The sequence below is a fragment of the Syngnathoides biaculeatus genome, chromosome 9, assembly GCF_019802595.1.
Source record: "Syngnathoides biaculeatus isolate LvHL_M chromosome 9, ASM1980259v1, whole genome shotgun sequence".
NCBI classification, from domain to species: domain Eukaryota; kingdom Metazoa; phylum Chordata; class Actinopteri; order Syngnathiformes; family Syngnathidae; genus Syngnathoides; species Syngnathoides biaculeatus.
Window position 1 is genome coordinate 20,880,406 of NC_084648.1, and position 22,314 is coordinate 20,902,719.

The 22,314-nt window shown below is 50.6% G+C and overlaps 2 protein-coding genes across 9 annotated transcripts in view; one reads left to right on the forward strand and one right to left on the reverse strand.

Moving 5' to 3' along the window:
* Window positions 1–11,587, reverse strand: part of polq (polymerase (DNA directed), theta) — a 16,869-nt gene extending 5,282 nt beyond the window's left edge. For 2 of the 4 annotated variants that reach the window (XM_061831034.1, XM_061831031.1), the window contains exons 1-20: window positions 10,320–10,735; window positions 10,178–10,238; window positions 9,842–10,098; window positions 9,223–9,413; window positions 8,879–9,058; window positions 8,683–8,813; window positions 8,440–8,596; window positions 8,254–8,365; window positions 7,835–8,036; window positions 7,626–7,767; window positions 7,240–7,386; window positions 6,681–6,893; window positions 6,461–6,603; window positions 6,207–6,387; window positions 5,062–5,204; window positions 4,788–4,981; window positions 4,474–4,598; window positions 3,482–3,725; window positions 1,518–2,838; window positions 62–1,349 (exon numbers count right to left, since the gene is read on the reverse strand). In XM_061831034.1, the coding sequence (XP_061687018.1) occupies window positions 62–1,349; window positions 1,518–2,838; window positions 3,482–3,725; window positions 4,474–4,598; window positions 4,788–4,981; window positions 5,062–5,204; window positions 6,207–6,387; window positions 6,461–6,603; window positions 6,681–6,893; window positions 7,240–7,386; window positions 7,626–7,767; window positions 7,835–8,036; window positions 8,254–8,365; window positions 8,440–8,596; window positions 8,683–8,813; window positions 8,879–9,058; window positions 9,223–9,413; window positions 9,842–10,098; window positions 10,178–10,238; window positions 10,320–10,393 (5,506 nt within the window). In that variant the 5' untranslated portion in view covers window positions 10,394–10,735. Of the gene's footprint in view, window positions 1–61; window positions 1,350–1,517; window positions 2,839–3,481; window positions 3,726–4,473; window positions 4,599–4,787; window positions 4,982–5,061; window positions 5,205–6,206; window positions 6,388–6,460; window positions 6,604–6,680; window positions 6,894–7,239; window positions 7,387–7,625; window positions 7,768–7,834; window positions 8,037–8,253; window positions 8,366–8,439; window positions 8,597–8,682; window positions 8,814–8,878; window positions 9,059–9,222; window positions 9,414–9,841; window positions 10,099–10,177; window positions 10,239–10,319; window positions 10,736–10,776; window positions 10,966–11,167 lie in introns of those variants that run through there. The other 2 variants (XM_061831032.1, XM_061831033.1) reach the window with 2 other exon arrangements.
* Window positions 11,588–11,716: 129 nt separating this feature from the next.
* Window positions 11,717–20,711, forward strand: ptpn9b (protein tyrosine phosphatase non-receptor type 9b). Of its 5 annotated transcripts, none has more exons than XM_061831041.1 (13): window positions 11,717–11,843; window positions 14,775–14,918; window positions 15,055–15,144; window positions 15,237–15,361; window positions 15,440–15,545; window positions 15,896–16,006; window positions 16,236–17,068; window positions 17,960–18,056; window positions 18,124–18,193; window positions 18,306–18,384; window positions 18,484–18,634; window positions 19,674–19,881; window positions 20,160–20,711. In XM_061831041.1, the coding sequence occupies exons 1-13, from the start codon at window positions 11,811–11,813 to the stop codon at window positions 20,381–20,383; spliced, it is 2,271 nt and encodes a 756-aa protein (XP_061687025.1). In that variant the 5' UTR covers window positions 11,717–11,810; the 3' UTR covers window positions 20,384–20,711. The 5 variants fall into 5 exon arrangements, with proteins under 5 accessions (XP_061687025.1, XP_061687026.1, XP_061687027.1 ...); XM_061831043.1 differs by lacking the exon at window positions 11,717–11,843 and adding an exon at window positions 11,850–12,013 and having other exon boundaries at window positions 14,753–14,918; XM_061831045.1 differs by lacking the exon at window positions 11,717–11,843 and adding an exon at window positions 11,850–12,013.
* The last annotated feature ends 1,603 nt before the right edge of the window (window positions 20,712–22,314 follow it).

The following is a 22,314-nucleotide window of genomic DNA, read 5'->3' on the forward strand; positions in this document are numbered from 1 at the left end:
TGGCATCCACACTCACACATTCACATTCTCCCGCGAATGCAAAAACAACCGCAGCGATTACCTCGCTTCCGTTCCCCTCCTATTTCCTCCTCAGGCTCCCGCGGGTGTCCCACTGTTTCACAGGCCAAAGCCAGAGAGTAGCGCTCTTTGGTTTTCCACTCCTTGACGAACGTCTGGAAGAGGCGCTTGTCGCTTGAAACGTCGATGATGGAGAACTCGCTGGAGTTGCTGGAGGAGAGCGTAGCATCCTGGGAGAGCTGAAGAGAGAAGCCCTCGTACGAGTCGAGGGACACGCTGTCGTTGGGAGGCTGCGGCGGGGTGCGGCCGGGAGAAGCGCTCCGGTCCCGGTCTGCAGGAGGCTGCCGTCGGCAAGCGGACGTCACGTTGGCGTGGTGCCTTGATTCACCCGTCACATTTTTAGTTTTACAAAAACCGCTTGGAAGATTAGTCGTGGGGCATTTTGGAGGTCTCGCAGGCAAGACGCCCGAGGGGGTCGACTGACTGAGCGGCGAGTGGACGGATGTCATGCTAAGTTTGATTCTGTGTGTCGTAGGTGTCGTGTCCTGAGTGGGGGGTACCAAGTCTGCGGCAGAGTCCGGCTTCTGCGTTCCGCTGCCTCCTGGCTCTCCTGGTGGTTGTGGCTGAACAGACTCTGTTTCGGGGTCAGTATCAACAGGTTTCTCATCTATGAATGGAGGAGACTGTTTTGGCGTCTGTGGAGGGTTTGAAGGAGGAATTTGCTTATTATTCTCCACGTGGCCCAATGTAGCCTTTTCCACCGGTTGATCAGACATGCTAGGCCAGCAATCGAAGATCTCCTGCAGACCAGGACTGCAATAGAAGCCGCTCTGAGGTGCAGCATCCGTTGCTACGTAGATGAGTTCGCCTTCCTGTTCCTTCTTGTTCCGTTCCTCACTCGGCATTCCTCGGGTCTCTCTGGGAAGCGGAGATTGCGGCTCGGCTCGTGCTGAGGTTGTCTGCCCCTCCGGAAGAACGTGACCTTGCGGGTGACCGGCCTCCCACCTCTCCAGGAAATGCTCGCCTCCCAGCAAAGAATAGCCCCACTCCGACAGGTTGAACGAAGACTCTCCCCACTGGATCGCTTCTCGATTCTCCGCCTCCTGGTTGACGAGGAGCTCACTGCGCCGTTTCTCCTGGGGAGACAGGATGGGGCGGGCGCCTCTTGCCTCTCGCTCTTCGTAGGCTGATCCGCTCAGGTCTGTTCGGTCTGCGCTCAGAGAGTTCTCAGAGTTCTCATACAGGCTGTCGAACAAGAAGCTGCTGCTTCTGTCCGGATCTTCCACAACAGCAGCTTCGGCCGCTTTACGGTCACCGTCCGCAGCAGAATTCTGTAGAAACGCCAGAATCCCCAAATCTATCATTAATAATACGAGTATTACACTTGCACGACGTCACCCAACTGAACCAGATCAGGATTTGCTGTTCCGAACCTCACTAGCGAGCTGAACCCAAAGTGTGCAATTTGGTGGAACAATGTTGTGATGATGATCACTCACCTGATGACCGCTGTTAAGGATGAGCTCCATCTGGCTGTCTGTCAGAGAAATACTGAACACGGGGGATTTGTTGTCCGGAACGTCAATTCCCGCACTTCCTCCGTCTTGGTGACCCTTCCCCGCACTAGGTTGTACGATTACTTCATCTTGTACATGAGCTCCATCCGTCAAATCAGTTCCGCCGCCAGGTTCAAATCTTGGCTGGGCAATTATCCGTTCAGTCTGCGTGTCCAATTCAAAACTGTCACCAAACGTCTCCTCTCCCCGCTTGGCCTCGGGCTGCACGTCTTCATTTCGGTCCTCTCCAGTGTAGAGGTCTGGAGATGAAAATCCGTCCACCTCCGGAGCCTCCAGCCTTCTCCGCTTGACCTCAGGCGAGAATCGCACGCTTGAGGCGGAACCAGAAGAGTGGCGCATTTTGACTTGTTCTGCCAGAGGAGGTGCGGTTCGAGTTTCTTGAGCGAGGCCGTGAGCGACCTCGGCGGCGTTGGAGGTGTGGGAAGTCAGCAAGGAGGAGTCCTGTGGCCGTTTGTCACTTTGTATGGACTGAAGGACTTTGTTTAGGATCTTTGAATGCTTGAGTGTTCCAGTCTGAAGAGGCGCAATGCCAAACTTGGAAGCATCATCAAGGTCTGACGTCTTGGCGCAAAGACTCGGGTGCTCTTCTAGCCTGGAACTTGGGGCTCTCAGCCGAGGAAGCAAAGTCATGAGGAGATCTGGTTCCGAAGGTCGTTGGAGTTGAAGCGCCGGGCTGGACACAATTTCGTCCAATTCTTGTGTCACGCTTTTTACCGGACCATTAGACCGGTGTGCTTCCTTTGTGAATGAAACTTGCCTTGTGACTCCTTCCTGCACGACAACGTTTACCTCCTGGCTTCTGGGCTCTCCCTTTCCCAGCTTATCTTCACTTTGTCCTTTGCCAGCTTTGGACTGGTTCCTCCGTTGATTGTTTCCTTCTTTCCCGCCATGCAGGGGAACTTCACGGCCTCCCGCCTTTTGGCTTGTCCTCAACTCCTTCCATTTTGTCTCGTCATTGATCGTCTTGGCTTTGCATCTCCCATCACCTCCTGCGGGTTCTCCTGTATCCACCTGTGAAATCGTATCACCATGCGCCTTGTTCTTCTGGACGGCATCTCCCTCTGCCGGGTCCCACCGAACGCCCAGCTGCGCCAGGTCTCCCCGAAGAAGGAGCTTTGCCTCCGACACGATGGCGACGGCGGCTTCCTGCTCGGTCAGAGGTCGCCCGCCGCTCACCCACACGCAGCGGAGTTTCCGCCGTTCCACGGCTTCCGCTTCGCTCTCGTCCACCGCACGCTTGCAGCTGAGGAAGAACCAACACCAGACTTTCAGCTGTGGAATCTGCAAACTTGCTTCGTGTAACCTTCCCAAGGTAAAAGCACTTTTTTGGAAGTCAAAGTTCATCAGTTCAATGTGTCATTTGTCGGCAGTACACTGGAGCTGATTTCATAGTTTCCGTCCTATAATACACCTCGACACGCTTAACGTACTTCTAAGTTTAAGACAATTTTAAACACAGTTGAGCGCAAACAGTTTTACAAAGGTGGAAAATGCACCAGAATGGGAGAAAAACATTTCTCTTCCGGTCAAAATCTTCAAATATTGGCTGGCAGGTGCTGAAATCACATTGAACGGTATTTAAACTCACTTTATCGACAACTGAATGTCTCGTCTTCTTTGTTCTTGTGAGTTTGCTTGTTCTTTGTTCTGAATTTCATACCAAGGCGGCACCGACTACCGCAGACAAATTCCTTGTGTGTTGTTACACACTTGGCCACTAAAGCTGATTCAGATTTTTGAAACGTTCAACAAAGACTTGCAGTATTGTCTGTGATCCGGAAGCTATGCCGACTTTCAATCACTCCAAGTAAAAACTGCATCGTAAAGGATTCCGAAGAAGCGCAATCTGTGAAGATTTGAAGTACGTGCGAACGAAGCCTGGCAACCTCTTAAACGGGGCGGCGTTCCTCAGCGCTTTCTCCACGTCGGCGACGGAAGCCCCGGCCAGTTCTGCGACGGTGCGCAGGCCTTGCGCGTAGAAAGCCCGGGCCCTGGTCGCGGTCAGAAGGGAAACCCTGACCAGGTCCACCAGCTCACGTTGGACGCCGAAGCTCAGCCGGGTCTGGTACTGCGACAGCAGCAGCTCCATGTTGGCCCAGCCCAGACGCCTGCAGAACACTGTCACCATACCTGCCGGGCGAACGGAGCAAATCCTTCCGTCAGAACTTTGAGCCTTTTGCTATACGGTACTGGAAGAACGTCGACGCTGACCGACGGGAAACAACATTAGATCCGCCTGCGCGCTCCAATGAAACGTTTCCATTCAGCCACCATTCTCCCGGACTACTTGTCCTTCCCACCGGACTTTTGGTACATAAAAAAACTTTTATGCTAGCTTTTAATCGACGCTATCATAGAGGTACTCATTTAACATTTTAAGTCTTTTTTTTTTCCTTCAACCTTGATGAACTTTTGACATTCTCCAAATCGACGGGACAAGGTTTGGGTTTCCGATTCCAGACCTTATTACTTTTGGGCACACAGAGTATCGTAATCATGCCCAATTGGATACATCGCATTTGTAGTTATGCTTGTGGGAGGAGTAGAACTGCGTTGAGTCTTTGATAATACTGCACTGCGGATGTTTTTTTTTTTTTTATGAAAGCAGAATCGCTGCCGTTACCGCCGAAAGTCCAAATTCTGATTTGAACACATCAGATAGGAATGCGTATTTGCAGTTGGGCGCCTCCAGATCCTACTATTTGTGGGACTTTTTTTTTTCCTAACTAAAAAAAAGTTTTGTAGGTTTATTTTTTTTTTTTTTACTTTCTGGGGATTACAAATATGAAACATTTCTAAATGCGATTACAATGGCTGTCGGGCGGCCAGGGTCCTAAGCGGGTCGCCCGAAGGTTTTGCGACAGTTTCCCACGAGCACCTGCATACGTGGCCGCCGACTGTTGGAGAGACTGCAACTGGCCACGGTTGCATTTGTATTTGGACGCCACCGCTCCCAAGGGAACCTCCATCACCAGATCCTGCAGTACCAGCGTGGTGAAGAACCTGTGGAGCGGGACCAAAGATGGATGGGGTTGAAAATCCCGTTTGGGAATGGAAATTTCCGTTTGACTATCGGGGGTCAGCTACAATTAGACGGATACCTCAAATGTCTAATTTCCCCCCAGAATTGGAAGTTAACTCAAAGTGCATCCAAATCCCAAATGTCAATCCTTTCGCCAACGTGCGCGTGACCTTTTGTGAATCGCCATTTGTCGGCGCTGCTTCTCCGTCTTGGCGACGAGTTTCCCCCCGACTGAGCGAGCCAGGAAACCCTCCTGGACCCCCACCAACTCCGCCACTCTCTTCATGGATGACGACAGCTGCTCCCACAGGCAGAAGAACTGATACCAGTCGACGGCGGTCCACTCGGCGCAGAGCGGCGTGATCTGCTAGGCGATAAACGTTGATGCGCTTGTACGAACGCGCTGGATAAAGGTCTTTGGGAATCCTCGGCGCGCATTTCTACCAGATAGAGAATGTGCAGGTCGCTTTCCAGGACAAAGCCCTTCATAGCCCGCTGCAGATCCGCAAATATTCCCAGGGCCTCGGGGGGGGACAGGGAGGACGACAGAGTGGCCGCACCAAGTTGAGTGGGACAGTACTGCTCCTCTGAAAAGACAGCCACAGTGCAAAAGAAACTCCAGTCATACCACGTCGGAGCTGATTCAAAATTCTTTTTTCCGACTTTTTGAGGTTAGGTCAGGCAACTGGCTTGTGTTAAGCCGGGAAATGAGGAGGGTGTACTTTTCGGAGCACGACAGGCAGGAGGAAAGAGGAAAGGAAGGTCGGCGGCGACGTCTTTTGATTCAAGTTTGAGGTCTTTGTCGTCTTAGCGGGCAAACATTGATGCGAACTGCTCTATTGTAGCGTGTTCACTGCAACCTGTGTTGAGATTTAGGTGACGGATTGGAATAGGACGCCAACTGTCTTCCTTACTTCTGTAATAACGCTATTCATCCAAATATGAAAAATGCCTCCGTCCGTCTCTTCGTTAATGCCACACATATTGTTCTATCTGCAGTGATGTGGACTTTGTGTCGGTCCGTTGTGGTGAAGAGGGAGCTAAGCTCTCAATTTACCGGTCGATCTACGTTCCTACCCTCACTGATGGGCATGAGCTGTGGGTCGTGACCGAAAGAACAAGATCCCGGCTGAAATCAGTTTTCTCCGCGGGGTCTCCGGGCTCTCCCTTAGAGAACGGGCGACAAGCTCGCTCATCCGGGAGGGGCTCGGCGTCGAGCCGCTGCTCCTCCGCGTTGAGAGGAGCCAGATGAGGTGGCTGCTGGGGCATCTGATTCGGACGCCTCCCAGGTCAGGTGCTCCGGGCACGTCCCGCCAGAAAGAGACCCCGAGGACGACCCAGGACAGGCCGGAGAGAACACGTCTCTCGGCTGGCTCGGGAACGCCTCGGGATCCCTCCGGAAGAGCTGGAAGAAGTGGCTGGGGAAAGGGAAGTCTGGCTATCCCTGCTGAAGCTACTTCCACCGCAATCCGACCCGGATGGATGATGGCGTTTTCGAGCGTTGGCTCGGGTCACCGATGGGCCGGTTAAAAAAGGTACGTATAAAAGAATAAAGCCAGCGATAGTGACGGCTTTGGCGCACTGCTTACCATGTCCGTCTTTTTGGACGCTGATAAATTCGTTGTCCATCAGCCATTTGACGCAGGCCTCGATTGCGCCCTCTTCCCTCGGCTCCTCTTTGCCGTTCCATTCGTCGCCGGCGGCCAGAAGCGAACAGGAAGCGTACAACCGCACGTCCTGTGGAGTGCTGGCCACCCCGCCCACGATGATCTGCGGGCAGGCGGGGGTGTCAATTACGACTTCAAATGGAGCGAATGCGGTCGGCGGCGGGCGACGATCAGACCTCCAGAATGGCTCGCAGCATGCTGGTGGTGACGCCTTCGCCTTCCCTTCTCGCCAAGCAGCTTCCGATTGGCTGGAGCTCACCTGCGAGGAGGCTCATACCCTTTTGACGCTCCGCCTCCTTGCACAGTAGCACACTCTCACCTGCGCGGCAGGGAAGAAGGAAACAAAATCTCTCAGCAAACAGCCACTGCGGTCGTCTCCTTCAAGTTGTTTGTTACCCGTGGTGTCCACTCCTTTCCGGCCCGCCCGTCCAGCCATCTGCTTGTACGTGAGCGGGTCCAGCAGGCGTCCGTTGAAGATCGGGGTTCGGATGATGACCCTGCGGGCGGGGAGGTTGACCCCCGACGAGAGGGTGGAGGTGGCGGACAAGACCCTGACGGTGCCCTGACGGAAGGCCGCCTCCAGGACGTCGCGTTCCTCAAATGTCAGACCTGCAGAAAAGGCAAGAAGGGATTACAGCTCGACCTGTCCGTTGTCGTTGGTCATTCATTTATGGAGTCCAAGTCGATGGGAAATATGGAGACGAATAGTTTGATCCCTGGAGTGCCTGCCCACCTATCGTGCGAGAGAGTAACAACAAGTCAATGTTTTGTGGTCCACTTCTGCCTAATTTCCGTAGTCAGCAGCCCGGGTCGGGTTTCTGCGCCCGTGGCACCATTTCCAAGGATGGACGAAGATGCACGGCCGCGTATACAAATTTGGGTTTTGTCGCCATGAAAAGGAACATTTTGGGTACGACTGCAAAATGAGCAAAGAGTTGTTTGTTTGTTTTCTTACCGGCATGGTGGAAGGCCACCCCCCAAGGCACGGTGCGCCCCAGGATGGGATCCAAACCCGCTGGAGTCCGACTCAACTGGGCCAGGACGTCCACTAGTCCCTCCTGATCCAAGCGCACCGCTTGGGGTTCTGATTTGCCCTCACGTTCTGAAATACATTTGGACAAGAACTTCTGCTTATTCACAATTTTATTGATTTGTTTATCATCTATCCTCCATTACAGCATTTGCCGTTTTTATATGGAATAAAACAAATACATTTTTGGCGCCATCTTCTGGTATTCAGTGAACTGAGGAGCTTCATTTAGACAAGGAAAACTGCATTTCTTCGGCCTCCGATAGCGATGCGGGAGGAGAGTCGATGTGACGTGTGCGACGGGAACATACCGGGACGCCTGAGGTTGTAGAACTCTCTGGCGATACCGTCGGCCAGCTTCTCGCACCAGTTCTTGGAGGGGCAGAACAGCAGGACGGAATGGCCTTCCCGCACCGTCTCATAACACAAACTGACGACGTGCTCGTCGTCGCCCTTAACGACTCAAAAGGAACTTTTTAGCGATCACGTCACGCAATCCTTACGTGCACATCCTCTCTACCTTTATCGGAAGCGCTGGGGTAAAGCGTCGAACCACAGAGAGGCTCTTGTCGTAGAAGTTGCCGCCCACCTTCAGGTGCTCCTGCAAGGGCACCGGTCTGTAGTCGGTCTGGTACAGCTCTGCGCCGAGCCAGCGGGCCAGGAGGGACAAGTTTGGCAAAGTGGCACTCATGCCCACGATCTGCACACCCTCAGAAACAGACCTGAAGGAACAGGAAAGCTCAGGACGCGTGCGGACCGAACGGGCGAGCATTTGCGCCCCTGCGGGAACCTTAGACTACACAGGAAGTTGGAAGCGCAGATTCAAACTGCGAGGCAGGCGTGCTAAGCGCTTTTTTTCCCACCGCGCTACTCCCGATACGAGCCGTGGCAAGAATTTGACCTCCGCCAAGCTCCACATGCAGTTTTCGAGACACAAACCCAGTGGTGTTGCGCTTCTGTGCGACGTAGCGGATTTTGGTCAAGAGAAGTTCAAGCAGATAACCTCTTCCGGAATCTCCCACCATGTGCAACTCGTCCACCACGACCATACCTGGAGCGCAAAGATAACCGTGGCAAAGTCACGCGCGAGCAACGCGCGCAAGCCGAACTTTGCAGGCGCGTTACCGAGTGACGCCAGGTCGCCTTCCTCTATCAGTCTGTTAACCAGGGAGTTGGCTTTCTCGATGGTGCAAACGGCCACATCCACAGCGCTAAAACCGCCGGCGGCCGACGTGCTTCCCATGAAGCCGTCCACGCGCACTCCGGCCTCTTCAAAAACGCTCTGCGGGGCCCACGGAAGCGCAGGGACTACAGGAGAGCGTCTACACGAGCGCCTCATTTTTGCGTCATCGGCCTCGCGCTCCTCACCTGAAGGTAGCGCATCTTCTCTTTGGCCACGGAAACAAACGGCAAAATCAGGAGAGCTTTTCTTTTCGTCTCCAACACGCGCTTCAGCATCAGCAGCTCCGACACCAGAGTCTTTCCGGCGCTAGTCGGAGCTACGAAATGAGAAAAATAACGCTAATGACTTGTCTGAACTCAATGGAGACGTTGAGCGCCTTACCAGAGTAGACCAGGTTCGCCCCCCGCAGGACCCGACCGAGGCCGAGGCACTCGGCCTGCCAGTCAAACATGCGGCTGACTCCGACTTTGCGGTAACGCGCCAGGACTGCGGCGGGTAAACCCCAACTGGATAAGGACAGCTTGTCGGATCGCGCGTCGTCAGGGGCGCACAAAGCCGGGCCTGCGCGGCGGACAGCGGAAATCTAAGCAAAACTCGGACAACGGTGAAGGGGACGGGGGTGTTTTAATCATACAGTCACAATCAATCATGGGGGAAATCAATGATCCGTTCACAGAAAACAAAGAATCCAGGTGCAAATTCATAATGCTCATCAAGTAGTTCACCCGGCTGAGGTAAACTGCCACAGAGATCGAAGCCGCTGGGAAGCGTCAGCGCGGAGGACGACCGGCGTTCGGCATCCGCGCGCTTGGGACTGAACAAAATGTAGTCCCCGGAAACTGCACGACCAGCACCCGCCTTCGCCTTCGCGTTCCCCCCTCCGTTTTTCTCCTTGTCACGGGGAAACGTCTTCCTGCTGAAAGACAAAGCATCACAACATATTGGCGGTAAAAAGCACCCATCCGCCACTGAAATGAATGCAAAAAAAAAAAAAAACAGCAAAAGTCTTTTGAATTAGGAAAATAGTAAACGATAACACTCTGCATTACAAAGAAATGGAATGTATGGAATGAAACAGTTTGGGCTTTGTTTCAAGTAACTGTGCCGCTCCTTTTGTTGGAACCGCGTGAGAGTAGAATAGTTAAGTAGACACACATCTAAATCTGTCACTTGTGGGAAAATGTGAGAGCAATTTTGATTTTGGTCTACCGTGTTGTGAAATTGTGTGTTTTTGAGATAGAGAAGATATCAAATCTACACGGCAATCCCAGAACCTCTAAACTGCGAGGCAAACCCGCGCCATCCGACACCCAAAGTAGGTGAAAGGTGCAAGTTGGGACTCACAAAGCGGCCGCTTTTGCTTCTTCTTCTTCTTCTGAAGCTGAAGCTGCGTCGTTGCTGTTCTGACGCCCGCCAGCAGGCTGCTGCTGACTTTCCTCCGAATCCTCGCTGAAGAGGAGCCGCTGAGCAAGGCCTTCGCGGCCGGCGCCCCGACGTGGCTTCCCGGCATTTGGGCGAAAGGCATTCTCGCGGGCGCCGGGCGTCTCCTTCTGCGCCCGCTCGGCGTCTTCCTCGGGGCCCCCCCCTCCGGGCGCGGCAACCTGAAGGACAAAATCCGGAAACTTCCCGTGTGATGACAACGCCTGACTGGGGGGGGGCTCGAACCTTTGTTCAACCGACCGTTGCGCCGGCGTCTTTGCGTGACGACAGATCGCGGGTTGCCCGAATTGGCAACTTCTCACTGGGACGGCGCAGAGCAACAGAAAACGGTTATCGGATTCCTTTCGTCCAGCGTGCATCTTAAATAGGAAAGACAACGCACCACTTTTTCTTCTTGATCTTGTGCTGGCCCATGTAGCTTTTCCTCCTCGAAGCGGGGCCGGCAGCGTTCATCATGTTGTCGCGCTGATGTCGACACGCGCCTTCGGTGCTTCCTCAACATGACATCGCCTTGTTCAGAAACCCGAGGAGGCAAGTTCGCGAAAAGAAAAAAAAAAAACGACAAGCGATCGTTGTGATGTGTGAGGAGACGGATTCCTTGCTGCTTGCGCCGAACTATGAATTCCAAACTTCCGCGCACCGATGCGGATTTTTTCCGAAGGACACGCCCACTCGGAGACGCGTGCCCACGGCGACGCTGAGCAAGAGAGGTCAAAGTCGTCAGCGCACCCCACGAACCCCACGCGTGGGGGCTCAAATGTTCCCCTTGAGTCCGGCCGGCAAACGGAGGAAAGAAAAAAGAAAAAAAAAAATCCTCCTACCCCCCCAGTGCACCTCACCTATATGAACGCAGATTCGGAACCGGGACCCGTGGCGGTGGCGAGAACCCCGAGATGGCCGTAGAACTCCTTTGAAATTGACCCTTGAGTTCCGTTGACGTAGAATCACTCAGGGAGTTCGTCTTACTTTCCAAGCTCTGACCATACTTCTCCTCACTCGGGTTTTATGTCATCCGGTGTCAAAATACACTATAAAAGCCAAAAGACCCCACAATAATGCGGAAAACGGAATACAACCATGACGGGGGAACTTGCAGACCCCCAAAAATGCACCTAATGTTGGCCAAGTATACACAAGGACTTTGTCTCCGGTAGTTGCAGCTGCCTTCCCATGACATTTTGAGTACGAAAAACAATAGACAAGGAACTTTATTTTCCTATGAAAACTCACCGTTTTGCAGAGGATGCTGCGTTTTCTAGCATTTGGAGCAGTTAGAATGCTCATTAGCGCGATAGTTCAGCGCAATCAGAGTTTCAAGACTTCTGCAGTTCAAAGTGACGATATTTGATGGTGTTTATTGATACGATACGCTTTGGTGCTGGGAAAAAAAAATGTGAAAACTTGGAAAAATTGTTGAAAAATGACCTAATTACGACTTAATTTCAGTTCCCACCCCTTTTTTAAGGGAAATGTCGACCTTCCTAACATGGCCGCTAGGAAGGCACGTCGATGAGCCGCTGTAAAGCAAACTATTTAAGTCTATGGCTGCGGGTGTTCCAACGAACACGGTCCGACGGGAAATAGTGACGACGCGCACGACGTCTGTCAACACGTGTCAGCAAAGTGCGCTGAATTTGAAGCGCGTCCACGCTGCGGCTTCGAAAGGGTGACCCGCTCCGCCCTTTTTTGGGCGACGCCCGTCTGATTTTTTTTTTTTTTGTGTCTGTCTTGGGAGGGTAGGGCGTGCGGAAGCCGTTTTTTTTTTTTTTAAATTCGATTTTTATTTTTTCCTCGGCGCGTGGACGCAGCTGTTGGGTGGGCGTGCCCCCCCCGGTCCTGGCTCCGCCCTCTGCGACGTTGCCGAGGCTTCAAGATGGCGGAAGCCCTCACGACTCAGGAGCACCTGGTAAGCGTCTTGCCTCTTGAGTTTTCGCCCACTTCGATCCAGCGTTGTGCCGGCCTTCACGGTACACTTAATCGGAGGCCACAAGCGACGAGTATGAGCTGCGGGCTGTCCCGGGGAACGATTGGCTTCCTTGTCCAGAAGGCGACTGACTCCGTCCGTCATTGACAGCGGTTAGCATGTGCTAGCATAAGCGACGTCTACTGATTCTTTTTGTTGCTAAGCAATCTTCTAAACTGCACAGTTCCGTATTTAGTCTTAGCAGTACCGTTCATGTTTAAATGTATTATTTTTAAAATGTCGTTTTGACGAACTTGGCGTCCGTTCGGGTGTGGTTAGCCGCCAGCTACTTGCAAGTTATCGCAAATGCTAACTGCTACTTTCAACCAGCAAGCATCGAAAGTATTCTTGAAGTAAATTGGTGACTCTATGCGCGGCGTTGCAGATAAAGTTCCCCGATGTTGTTGTTGTTTTTTTTTTTTTTTAATTTTCTTTGGGAAGAAGTTCTTCGCTGACAGCCAACAGTTAAAAAGCAGTGACGTAATTTACCTCTGAGAATTGTCAGAAGTGACGCTCCGGTTTCAGTCCAGTCTTGCAAAGTGGAGCACGCCTGTCAGTAAAGCTGATGACTTTGTTTTCATTTTTAGTCATGGAGCGTTTGCTTCTCATCAAACAATATCGACACAGTGGCTGGTGTATTAATCCGAGGGGAAATTCACACTTCTTGTAGCCTCCTAAATGAAAACACGGGCAAGGAATGTTGAATTATTAAAGCATTGTAGATCCTAAGGTGTGAGAATTTATACATATATTTGTAAGGCATTTCTCTTGAAATGTAAAAATGAAAGAATATCACTCGACGTCTGAAAGTGCATGCTAGGCAGTGAGGCACACGTTATCAGTAAGCACAGCGTTGAGGGAATGTGATGTTGGCGTTTCCCTCCCAGGGTGTCATAGTGACATGAAAAGGGTCCACGGGGGAGGCAGAACTTCCTCAGCCTCCCACTGAAGCTGCTCCTCTGCTTGGAGAAGGTTCTTTGTCGTGGATATTTCCAGATGGACAAAAGTTTGCTCGACATTCTCCTTTTTCCTGTCCGCGGCACAGCCTCCCTCCCCCCTCTGGTTATTTTATTTATTTATTTTTTTTTTCTCAGCACTTACCGAGCATGTACCACCATAAACTGGTAGAACATCTGGAGAATCTTCTTGCAGATGTTTGAGAAGGCACGAGGTCAAATTTTGAAGTCCGGTAAATTCATGCATATGAATACGGGGCAAATGTACGTGACGCAGTACGTCTATTTCCCAACTGGTAATTGCCAGGTATGAGGAGAGCCTACCAACGACGTGAATTCTTCAGACCGATTGAAGACATTTGGGTTTCAGATCAAAAGAAATATGAAACAGCAATTCAGAATTCTGGCTTGGATTTCATTTCCACTACAACGGAAAAGCAAAACTGTCGAAAGGATTGTCGGTACCCTCCCTTTACACGTTTGAGGAATTGCACGCTATCCTGAACTAAGACTAGAGCGGGCCGAATCCTCTCGGACCCTCCAAATCCTGGTCACCAGTTCTTCCGACTCCTTCCCTCGGGTAGGCGGAATCGAACAATGTAAACCGAAGCTAGCAAGCATTCCGACAACTTCTTCCCCCTTGCCATTAACTTCTTAAACAGATCGTTGATCAGCTTTATTGTCATCATTCACCAATACGATCAATGACGCCATTATTGATCGGCTCGGCAAAGGGCATTTACTCCCATCTCTATCGTGCCCGGGATATTTGAATGTAAAGTTTCCGGTGTCTTTTGACGTAGAACTTCAAATATTTGACGGCTGCGTGGGGGAGATGAGACTACACGTAATGTGCAGGTGAGGCGACGACAAATTTGCTCTTTCATGATTGTGCAGACTACTGCAATAAAATCTCATTTTCAGATACTACCGTATCCTTTTTTTTTTTTTTTTTTTTTTTTTTTTTAACCATCATTGGGCTTTATCTTCTCAACTCAAATGCGACTCATTACCGTGGCGACCACAACATGAGTGGATCGCACTGACTGTACTGTAAGAAAATACGATACGGCTTGCAAGCAGACATGTTATGTAGCCATCAAGCTAGTGCTAACACACGCGGTTGTGTGTAAACATGCTGCTATTTGTGTTGAACATGATATTGACCAGAGCAGCAAATTCCAACCTTTTTGCAGCCAAAGCACATACTTTACAGTTGAAAAATCTCACAACACACCAACAAACACAAATATCACATTAAGTAGCTCCATTAATAACGACAGGTCTACCACCCATTGATCTCAGGAAGAAAGCAAATCAAATTTATTTATATATCCCATTTCAGGCACAATGTGCTTTACGTGATTAAAAACATTTGGGAACAAAGGGCAAAAACAAAAAAATAAAAACTATAAAGTACAAATAAAACAGCGTAAATTCCAAGAAATATTTAAAAGCAGCTGACTGTTGCATTCCTCATTTGAAATTCTTTTCCAGGCCTCTTTCAGTTGTTTTTTGTGCTTGGCGTTTCTCGGTTCAGTCTCCTCTTCTGAAGGTAAAATGCATTCTCTATTGGGTAAAGGTCCGCTGAATGACTCGGCCAGTCTACGTCCTTCCACCCCCGATGAGGTCCTTTGTTTTGTTGGCAGTGTTGTTTGGGTCATTTTGTTACATCCCGATTAGTTTGTCTGATCCAGTATTTTTGCTCATTTGAAAAGTGGCTGGCTTAAGAGAAAAGGTACTCAGTCCCGAGTTTTTAAAACACATCTAGACCCTGAAATCAAAGCTGGAATTCTGAACTTTTGTCTCATATTGACCTTTTGATCTGAATCCCAAATGTCTTCAGTACACAACAAAAACAAAAGAATTGACCTTGCCGTTCCAATACTTTTGTAGGGGACTTTATGTGGTGTTCCAGGCTGTGGAGGAGTTCCTGAGTGAGCTGCGTTGCAGGGAGGAGCCTCACTGCGCCGGGCTCATCTCCCAAGCCACAGCCGTCAAGTTTCTTATGGCCCGCAAGTTCGACGTCTCCCGAGCCGTCGACCTCCTCCAAGCGTACAAGGTACAGCGGGGACACCGTCCAAATGACCCTTTTCAACTGTCGGTCAGAGAGACCAGAGAGCCTTTCGGATTTGTGCTGCTGTACTGGTGAAAACTAATGACGCTGTGCTTCTACCCGGCCACAAACATAATATCAGAACACGAGAATCAAAGAGGGCATCATCAACATAAACCCTGACGAGGAGCCCCTCCGTTCTGAGCTTCTGAGCGGCAAATTCACCATCCTGGTGAGCGGCGGAGACTCGACTCGCCTTTGTACGAGAGTATTTCGATGCACGGAACCCCTCCCTTGACACGTCGTGTCTCTCACCCCCCCAAGCCCGGACGTGACGCGAACGGTGCCGCGCTCGCCCTCTTCACAGCTCGCCTCCATCGGCCGGATGTGACCACTCACAAAGCCGTGCTGCAGGTCATCATCTATCAGCTGGATAAAGCCATAGACAGGTGAAGCCCCCGCACCCCCGCCCCACCTGAACACAATTTATTTACAGCTGCTAAAAAGGCTCTTTTGTTTCTTCCCAGTGTTCAAACCCAGAGAGACGGACTTCTGTTCATATATGACATGACCGACTCCGGTTATGGGAATTTTGACTATGATCTTTGTGTCAAGATCCTCAATTTGCTCAAGGTAAGTCCAGTCAATGTGGTCTCGACGTCAGTCTGGGTCAGTGATTCCCACCTGCTGTGCTGCGGCACGTTAGAGAAATCATAAATTGGGTTTCAGGGGATGACCCCATTGGAATTGATTGGTCCAAAAATTATAGATATGTATTGTTCATTTAACAAGCTCATATTTCACATGATGTGAACTGTACCGAGATCCCCATTATTACTTTTTTGACATTTTTGTTATTCTGTGAGGTTTTTTTTCCACAAATTAAAAGAAGTGTCATGGCTCAGTAAAGGTTGGGAAGCACCGCACCAGGTTGTCAGAAGGCTCACTCGTAGGCTACCTGCTGTTTTCTTCCCCTCCCCTAGGGGGCGTTTCCCGCTCGTTTAAAATGCGTCTTCGTCGTGTCGTCGCCGCTGTGGTTTCGAGCGCCTTTTGCCGTCTTACGCCTCTTTGTGCGCGAGAAGCTGAGAGAACGGGTACGTCTGTCTTCTCCAAGGAAGCCACGGTTCACCCGTTGAGTAGCTCGCCATCTTTTGCTAAGCAATGAACCCCCGTTTATCGCAGGCGATAAGACGATTTGTAAGAATTGTAATTCTCTGACATACAGAGATATAGAATGGACGCGGAAGGCGTGAATGCTGATCGACTGCGGCGTTCGCAGCTCAGGTCAGTTGAAATGCATTTCCCCGCTTTTCCGTCTTTCAGGTGTGCACAGTGAAGGCTCACAAGCTGGCCAATCACATCCCGGTCTCGTCCCTCCCTGAGCACCTCGGCGGGACGTCGCGCTACAGCCACGTGGCCTGGATCCAGTCCTGCATCAACGCAAGCACTGTGGAGGGTGACGCGCAGATCCGCGACACGCACGACTGCGTGGGAAGCCTTTTGCGTTCTTACAGCCTCGAGTGCGGCGATCCGAGCGACGGCCATTTGAGTACTCGGCCGGACCCGGAGCCGTCCCCGGCGAGCTCGAATTTCTATGACGACTGCGACGCGAGCCCACACAACCACGGTTATGCGGATGAGGGCAGGACTCTGGGTCATTCTCAGCTGAGCCCGCGTTGTGGTCCAAACACGCTACAGGGGAATCACCGACACTGGAGCGACTCAGCTGGGAGCCCCAATTCTAACATGAACGGTCGCAGACGCCCGATTCCACCCCGGTCGGACACGCCCCCTGGCACGCCGCTCCCTCACGAAGGTGACGGGGACGCGGCGGACGGGGGAACGACCGACTCGCGTGGCGGACCTCCGAGTGAGCAGATGAAAGAGGCGGGAGAGGAGGGCGTGCCGCCGCTGCCCCAGAAATCCTCACCCAGACCGCCCCAGCAGCCCGCCTCCCAAACGTCACCCTTGTCTTCACCGCGGGGTCCCGATGACGAGGACCGCCGGAACGAGGAGTCTGTTCACGTGCCGGAGCAGGGAGGAATGGCGATGCAGGAGCTGCTGGATCACGTCAAGAGGAACAAGAAGAAAGGCATCTATCAGGAGTACGAAGAGATTCGCAAGGAGCCGCCCGCAGGCACCTTCGACTACTCCAAGTAAGATATTGATGTACTCGTGACACCAATTTTCAAAGATGACCGCTTGTTATTGTCGTGTTCCCCGTTACTTGTCGATAGTAAATTCATTCCCCCCCCCCCCCCCCCCCCAATTAAACCTAACTTTGATGTTGATCCTTGACCTCAACATGCTTTAAGTTCCGATGCAAACAACATTGGAGAAGTGCAGCAAGAATGTCCAAGCACACCCTTGAAGAATATTAATAACGCAATCTTTCATTCCCATAGTTTACGAAATAAGAAGTTAGCTTCAAGCTGTTTGTCACTCCTAAAGTAAAGTGACGGGTCAAGTAGCACATTAAAAATGAGTAACTTTAAACTCCAAAATGTTCAACCAAAAACGTTTTCTGCGACTTATGCACATTCGGCTCTCGGAGTAGGAAATTGTTTCGCCGCTCCACGTAGCCACCGCGCAAGTAGAAGTTGTCTTCCCACACTTGACAAATGGCGACAAATCTCTCCTCCACGGCTGCTCTCCTTGACTGCAGTTTGGCTTTTAATATTTTGGACAACCCTTTCATTGCTTGATAATCACTCCCGCTTCTCTCACCCTAAATGAGTTTGGATCAGTTGCAAGTCAAAGGTTGAGGCGGCACAGAAAATGGACGCCAGCTTCCGTTGTGTCACTCCATTTGTCAAGGCGACGCTGGACGACATGCACGAGTGATATGTGGCAGCGGGCCATTAAAGGGATGAGTGGGCCGATATGCACTGGATAGAAGGTTGAGATTGTTTGAGAGCGTTTTGCTAACCAAGCCTTATTTGGGCTGGCAAATGTAAGCCCTGCATTATGTCAGTCAATATTTGTGCAGTACTGTTGTTTTTTTTTTTTTTTTTTTTGACATTTGAAATTTGTACGTTTCCTTGCAGGAAACTCTCCAATCAGCTCAAGAATCGGTACAGCGACGTTTTGTGTCTGGACCAATCCCGAGTGCGACTCTGCCGGCTCTGCGACGACGGCGACGAGGTAATGTCCAACCCGTCAAAATGTGTGCGCGCGCGCGAGCTAAACCCTTCCGACGTGCGCCTTGCAGACTTCAGATTACATTAATGCGAGCTTCATGGATGGCTACAAGAGGAGAAATGCATACATCGCTGCTCAGGGTAAAACACAATCCCACTCTGAAATATTTGGAATTTGATTATGCAATACCTGCTGCCACTTCACGATCTCGGGGAGAGGACAAAAAAAACGGGTGCTATTTGTGTTCCTCAGGCCCTTTGCCCAAAACGTTTGGGGACTTCTGGCGCATGGTGTGGGAGCAGATGGTACTTATCGTCGTCATGACAACGAGGTAAATTCTTCTCCAGCGGCAGAAACGCAAAAAGTGCGTACGGCAGCGTCGCGACGTTCACTCGTAACCGCCGCTCATCATGCGGGTTTTGTTTTTCAGAGTGGTGGAACGAGGACGCGTGAAATGCGGTCAGTACTGGCCGCTGGAAGAAGGCCGAACAGAGCAACACGGCTGTTTCCTGGTCAGGAACACCCACATCCAGGTCTTTGACGACTTCAAACTCTCACATCTGGAGCTTTGTAACACTCAGGTGAGTTAGTCGCAGTTCTGGTGGAAAGGTCAGATGACGTGCGGGTCGGGGGTTATCTGACGTGTCAGAAACACACCGGGAAGTTGGAGGCCTTCCAGTACGACGACGGACACTGAGCAATACGTTTGGGTTAGGGTTAGATTGAGCAATTTCGAATGACAGAACTGCAGTCTGCTACGATGACCTTCGCGCAAACGGTGCTGTGTCGAACTGCCCCTCAACAGAACTCGCACAGAAGCCGCGGGGCAGTACATCCTCGGCCGGGCTGGAAGTAAAACTTCAGGTCCAGGAACTTGAAGGTCTCGACTGTTTGACAGCTGTGGCAAAATATGCTTCCTCAAGTACACGATCGTCGAGGTTTGGTTGTGCTAACTTGGGGTCTGTTCAATGTTTTCGTGCAAGTACCTTTCAAGGTCGAAATATGCTTTGAATTCTTTCAGACGAGGATATCGTTCCCCCTGCCATCACCGCCCATTGCGTTCTGTTCAGCGTCAACCTTTTAACGCGTAACTCGTGTTGTCACAACGCATTTTTGTATGCCGACCGATCGATACGTTCCATACGAAACAAACAAACAAAAAAAAAAAGAAATGCGACATGTTCGGGTGTGGGCAGCGCGGTGGCCTAACAGTTCTGAGGTCCCGGGTTCAATCCCGGACCCGCCCGTATGGAATTTGCACGTTCTCCCCGTGCCCGCGTGGCTTTTCTCCGGCCACTCCCAAAAACATGCAACATTTAATTGGACTCTCGAAATTGCCCCTAGGTGTGAATGTGAGTGTGCCCTGCGATTGGCTGGCGACCAGTTCTGGGGGTGCCCCGCCGACTGCCCGTTGACAGCTGCGTCAGGCTGCAGCACTCCCCACGACGCTTGTGAGGATAAGCACCTAAGAAAATGGATGGATGTTGGGGTGCGCTTGTTGAACAGTGGAGCTAAACCGCAGGCACACTAATACCGGTCGACCTTTTGTAGTATTACGTGTGCCACAAACAAATGTTGTAGCCTGTAAGCGTAATTGTCAAAATTGTTGTTTTTGTCAAGTCTGGGGAGAAACGCGACGTGTGCCACTACCTCTACGTCAGCTGGCCGGACTTCGGGGTGCCCAAGAGCGCGTCGGCCATGTTGGACTTTCGCGAACACGTACTTCAGAGGCAGGACCTGGCGGTCCGGAGTCTGGGCTCCGGTTGGAAGGGGCCGCCGGGGGGGCCCCCTCTGGTGGTGCACTGCAGCGCTGGCATCGGGCGGACAGGTAATGCAAGTGTGATACGGTTGCGGACAGGGATTTTTCTTCAGGGGGCTTATTGTTTTAACTCATTTGACGCATTCTTGTTGGGTCATATTGTCAATATTTTTAAGACTATAATATATGCAACGATTCTCCCCAAGTGAAAGTATTCTCGAATCTGCTGTGTGGCGTACACCCACAAATATATGATATGCGTAAGCCCAAACAAAGGCCTAACAAGATGATCTTCTTCCTCCTCGTTTTGGCTCCTGATCCCGACTTCCTTCCCCGGCCGGCTTCAGGGACCTTCTGCACGCTGGACATCTGCCTGTCGCGGCTGGAGGACGTCGGCACGGTCGACGTCCAGCAGACGGTGCGGCGCATGCGTACTCAGAGAGCTTTCAGCATTCAGACCTGGGAGCAGTACTACTTCTGCTACACGGCGGTCATCGAGTACGCCGTGCGCCGCGGCAAGCTGGGCCCGGTGCAATGGTCCGACTCAGAAATCGAAACGGACAGCGAGTGAGAGACGTGTAGAGCCGAAGAGCTTTGGCGGGGGGAAATTTCACAGCAAACGGCAGCGGGGTTGGGGGGTGGACAACTTGCCCTTTTGACAAGAACCTTGTAGCATTTTTCTATTGACTTGCACATGACGAACGGCAAACGTCTTCACCCTCAACCTGTTTTGTCATTTTTTTTTTGTTCTGAGACGGGATGCGGCTTTTGACAAATGTGTGTGTGTGAGCCATTTCTTTTTTTCCATCCTATAACTTTTTTTTTTCTCTTTCCTATGGTGAGTTTTCTACGTGACGTATTGCGTGCATATTATGTAGAGTTGATTTTTTTTTTTTTTTTGGTTCCTTCCTAAGATATCGACTGAAAGTGTGTATATTCTTGTACCATGCCGCTACATTTATACATGCTTGTGCATATTTACCTTTCAAATAAGTGTACAAATTCCTAGTTTTAATATTGAGGTTTTAAAGCTGGACGGGTTAAGTCCATGTAGCAAGTCGAGCTATAAAAAAATCAGTTCCAGTCCACTCCAAAAGTATCCAAACGGAAAGGTCAATTTCTGTGTTTTTTGCTCTATGCTGAAGATATGTGAGACAAAAGTTCAGAATTTCACTTTTTACCTCCCGTTATTTACATGTAGGTGTTCACTTAAGACAAAGGAACATCTGTTGGAAGCCACCCGCTTTCCAAAAGTGTTGGAACAGATATGATCGGTGAACTTCACGTAAATGTTTGCTGGCATAATGTTAACGTTGCGTTCCTCATTTGAAATTCTTTTCCAAGCCTTTTCTGCAGGCGGGGGGGAGGAGCTCCTCAACTTCAGGAGATAAAATACATCCTCTATTGGGTGATGGTCTGGTGATTGATTTGGCCAGTCCACCCCCCCCCCCGCCCCCCCATGATGGCCTTTTTTTTTGTGTCGGCAGTGCGTTTCAGTCATTTTCTTGTTGCGTTAATGAAACTTCTCCCGGTTAGTTTTTGAATGCATTTTTCTGCAAATTACCAGACAAAACCGTTTTGTTGACTTTAGATTTCTTCATTTCAATTCAGTCTTTCCTTTTTCAGGACATTCCAAATTGTTAGATTGGCTGCGCCCGACGCTTGTGCAATCGCTCTGATTGATTTTTCCCCTCGTCGTTGAAAGGCGAAGTCAAAATGAAACACTCACTAATCTTGAAGCAATCAATCTGAAAAACAGTAACACGCAACATTTCAGTACTTTTGCTGATTTATGGAGTGCCTGACTTCAAAGAAATTGTGCTTCGCCCCGAGTTGCTCGACACGTCTCGATGTAAATATCATGAAATAGAAGCTAGAAATCTGAATTTTTTTTGAAGTTGTGAATCCCGAATGTCTTTCTTTCCGTGTCCAACAAAAACGGGAATTGCCTTTGCCGTTCCAATACTTTTGGAAGGGGGCCGATTATTTCGAGTGATCCCACGCCAAGGCTGAAATTTGGACTATTTTCAAGTAGTTTGACGTTGAAAGTGTTTTCTCTTCCCTTCCTCCTCCAGTGTTGCGTACGCTTGAGACTGTCTCAGATAATTGTGCCTTCGGGGTTGTCCTTTTTTTGGTTTTCTGTGGGAGGGTGCAGCAGATGAAGTCATAAAAGCAGCTAAGCTGGTGCACTCGCAAAGGACACAGCGCGCACTTTCTTGCCTTTAGTGCTGCCGCTTGGGAGCTTCCTCTTATCGTTTGACCTCAGGGGCAATTTATATGATCAATTTTTTTTTCTTTTAACGTCTATTACCGCGTCGTGCATCTAAATTATCATACAACTGATATCGTTATTTTGTATTGTCACTGTATGTTCTGCGGCTGTATTTATGTCTGTCTGTCTATAAAAAAAACGAAACTCGATGAATGTCGGTGCGACGCCACAGCGGACTCAAATCAGACGGGAGTTGAAAGTTCTATATTTCTGTTATTGTTCAAAAGTGG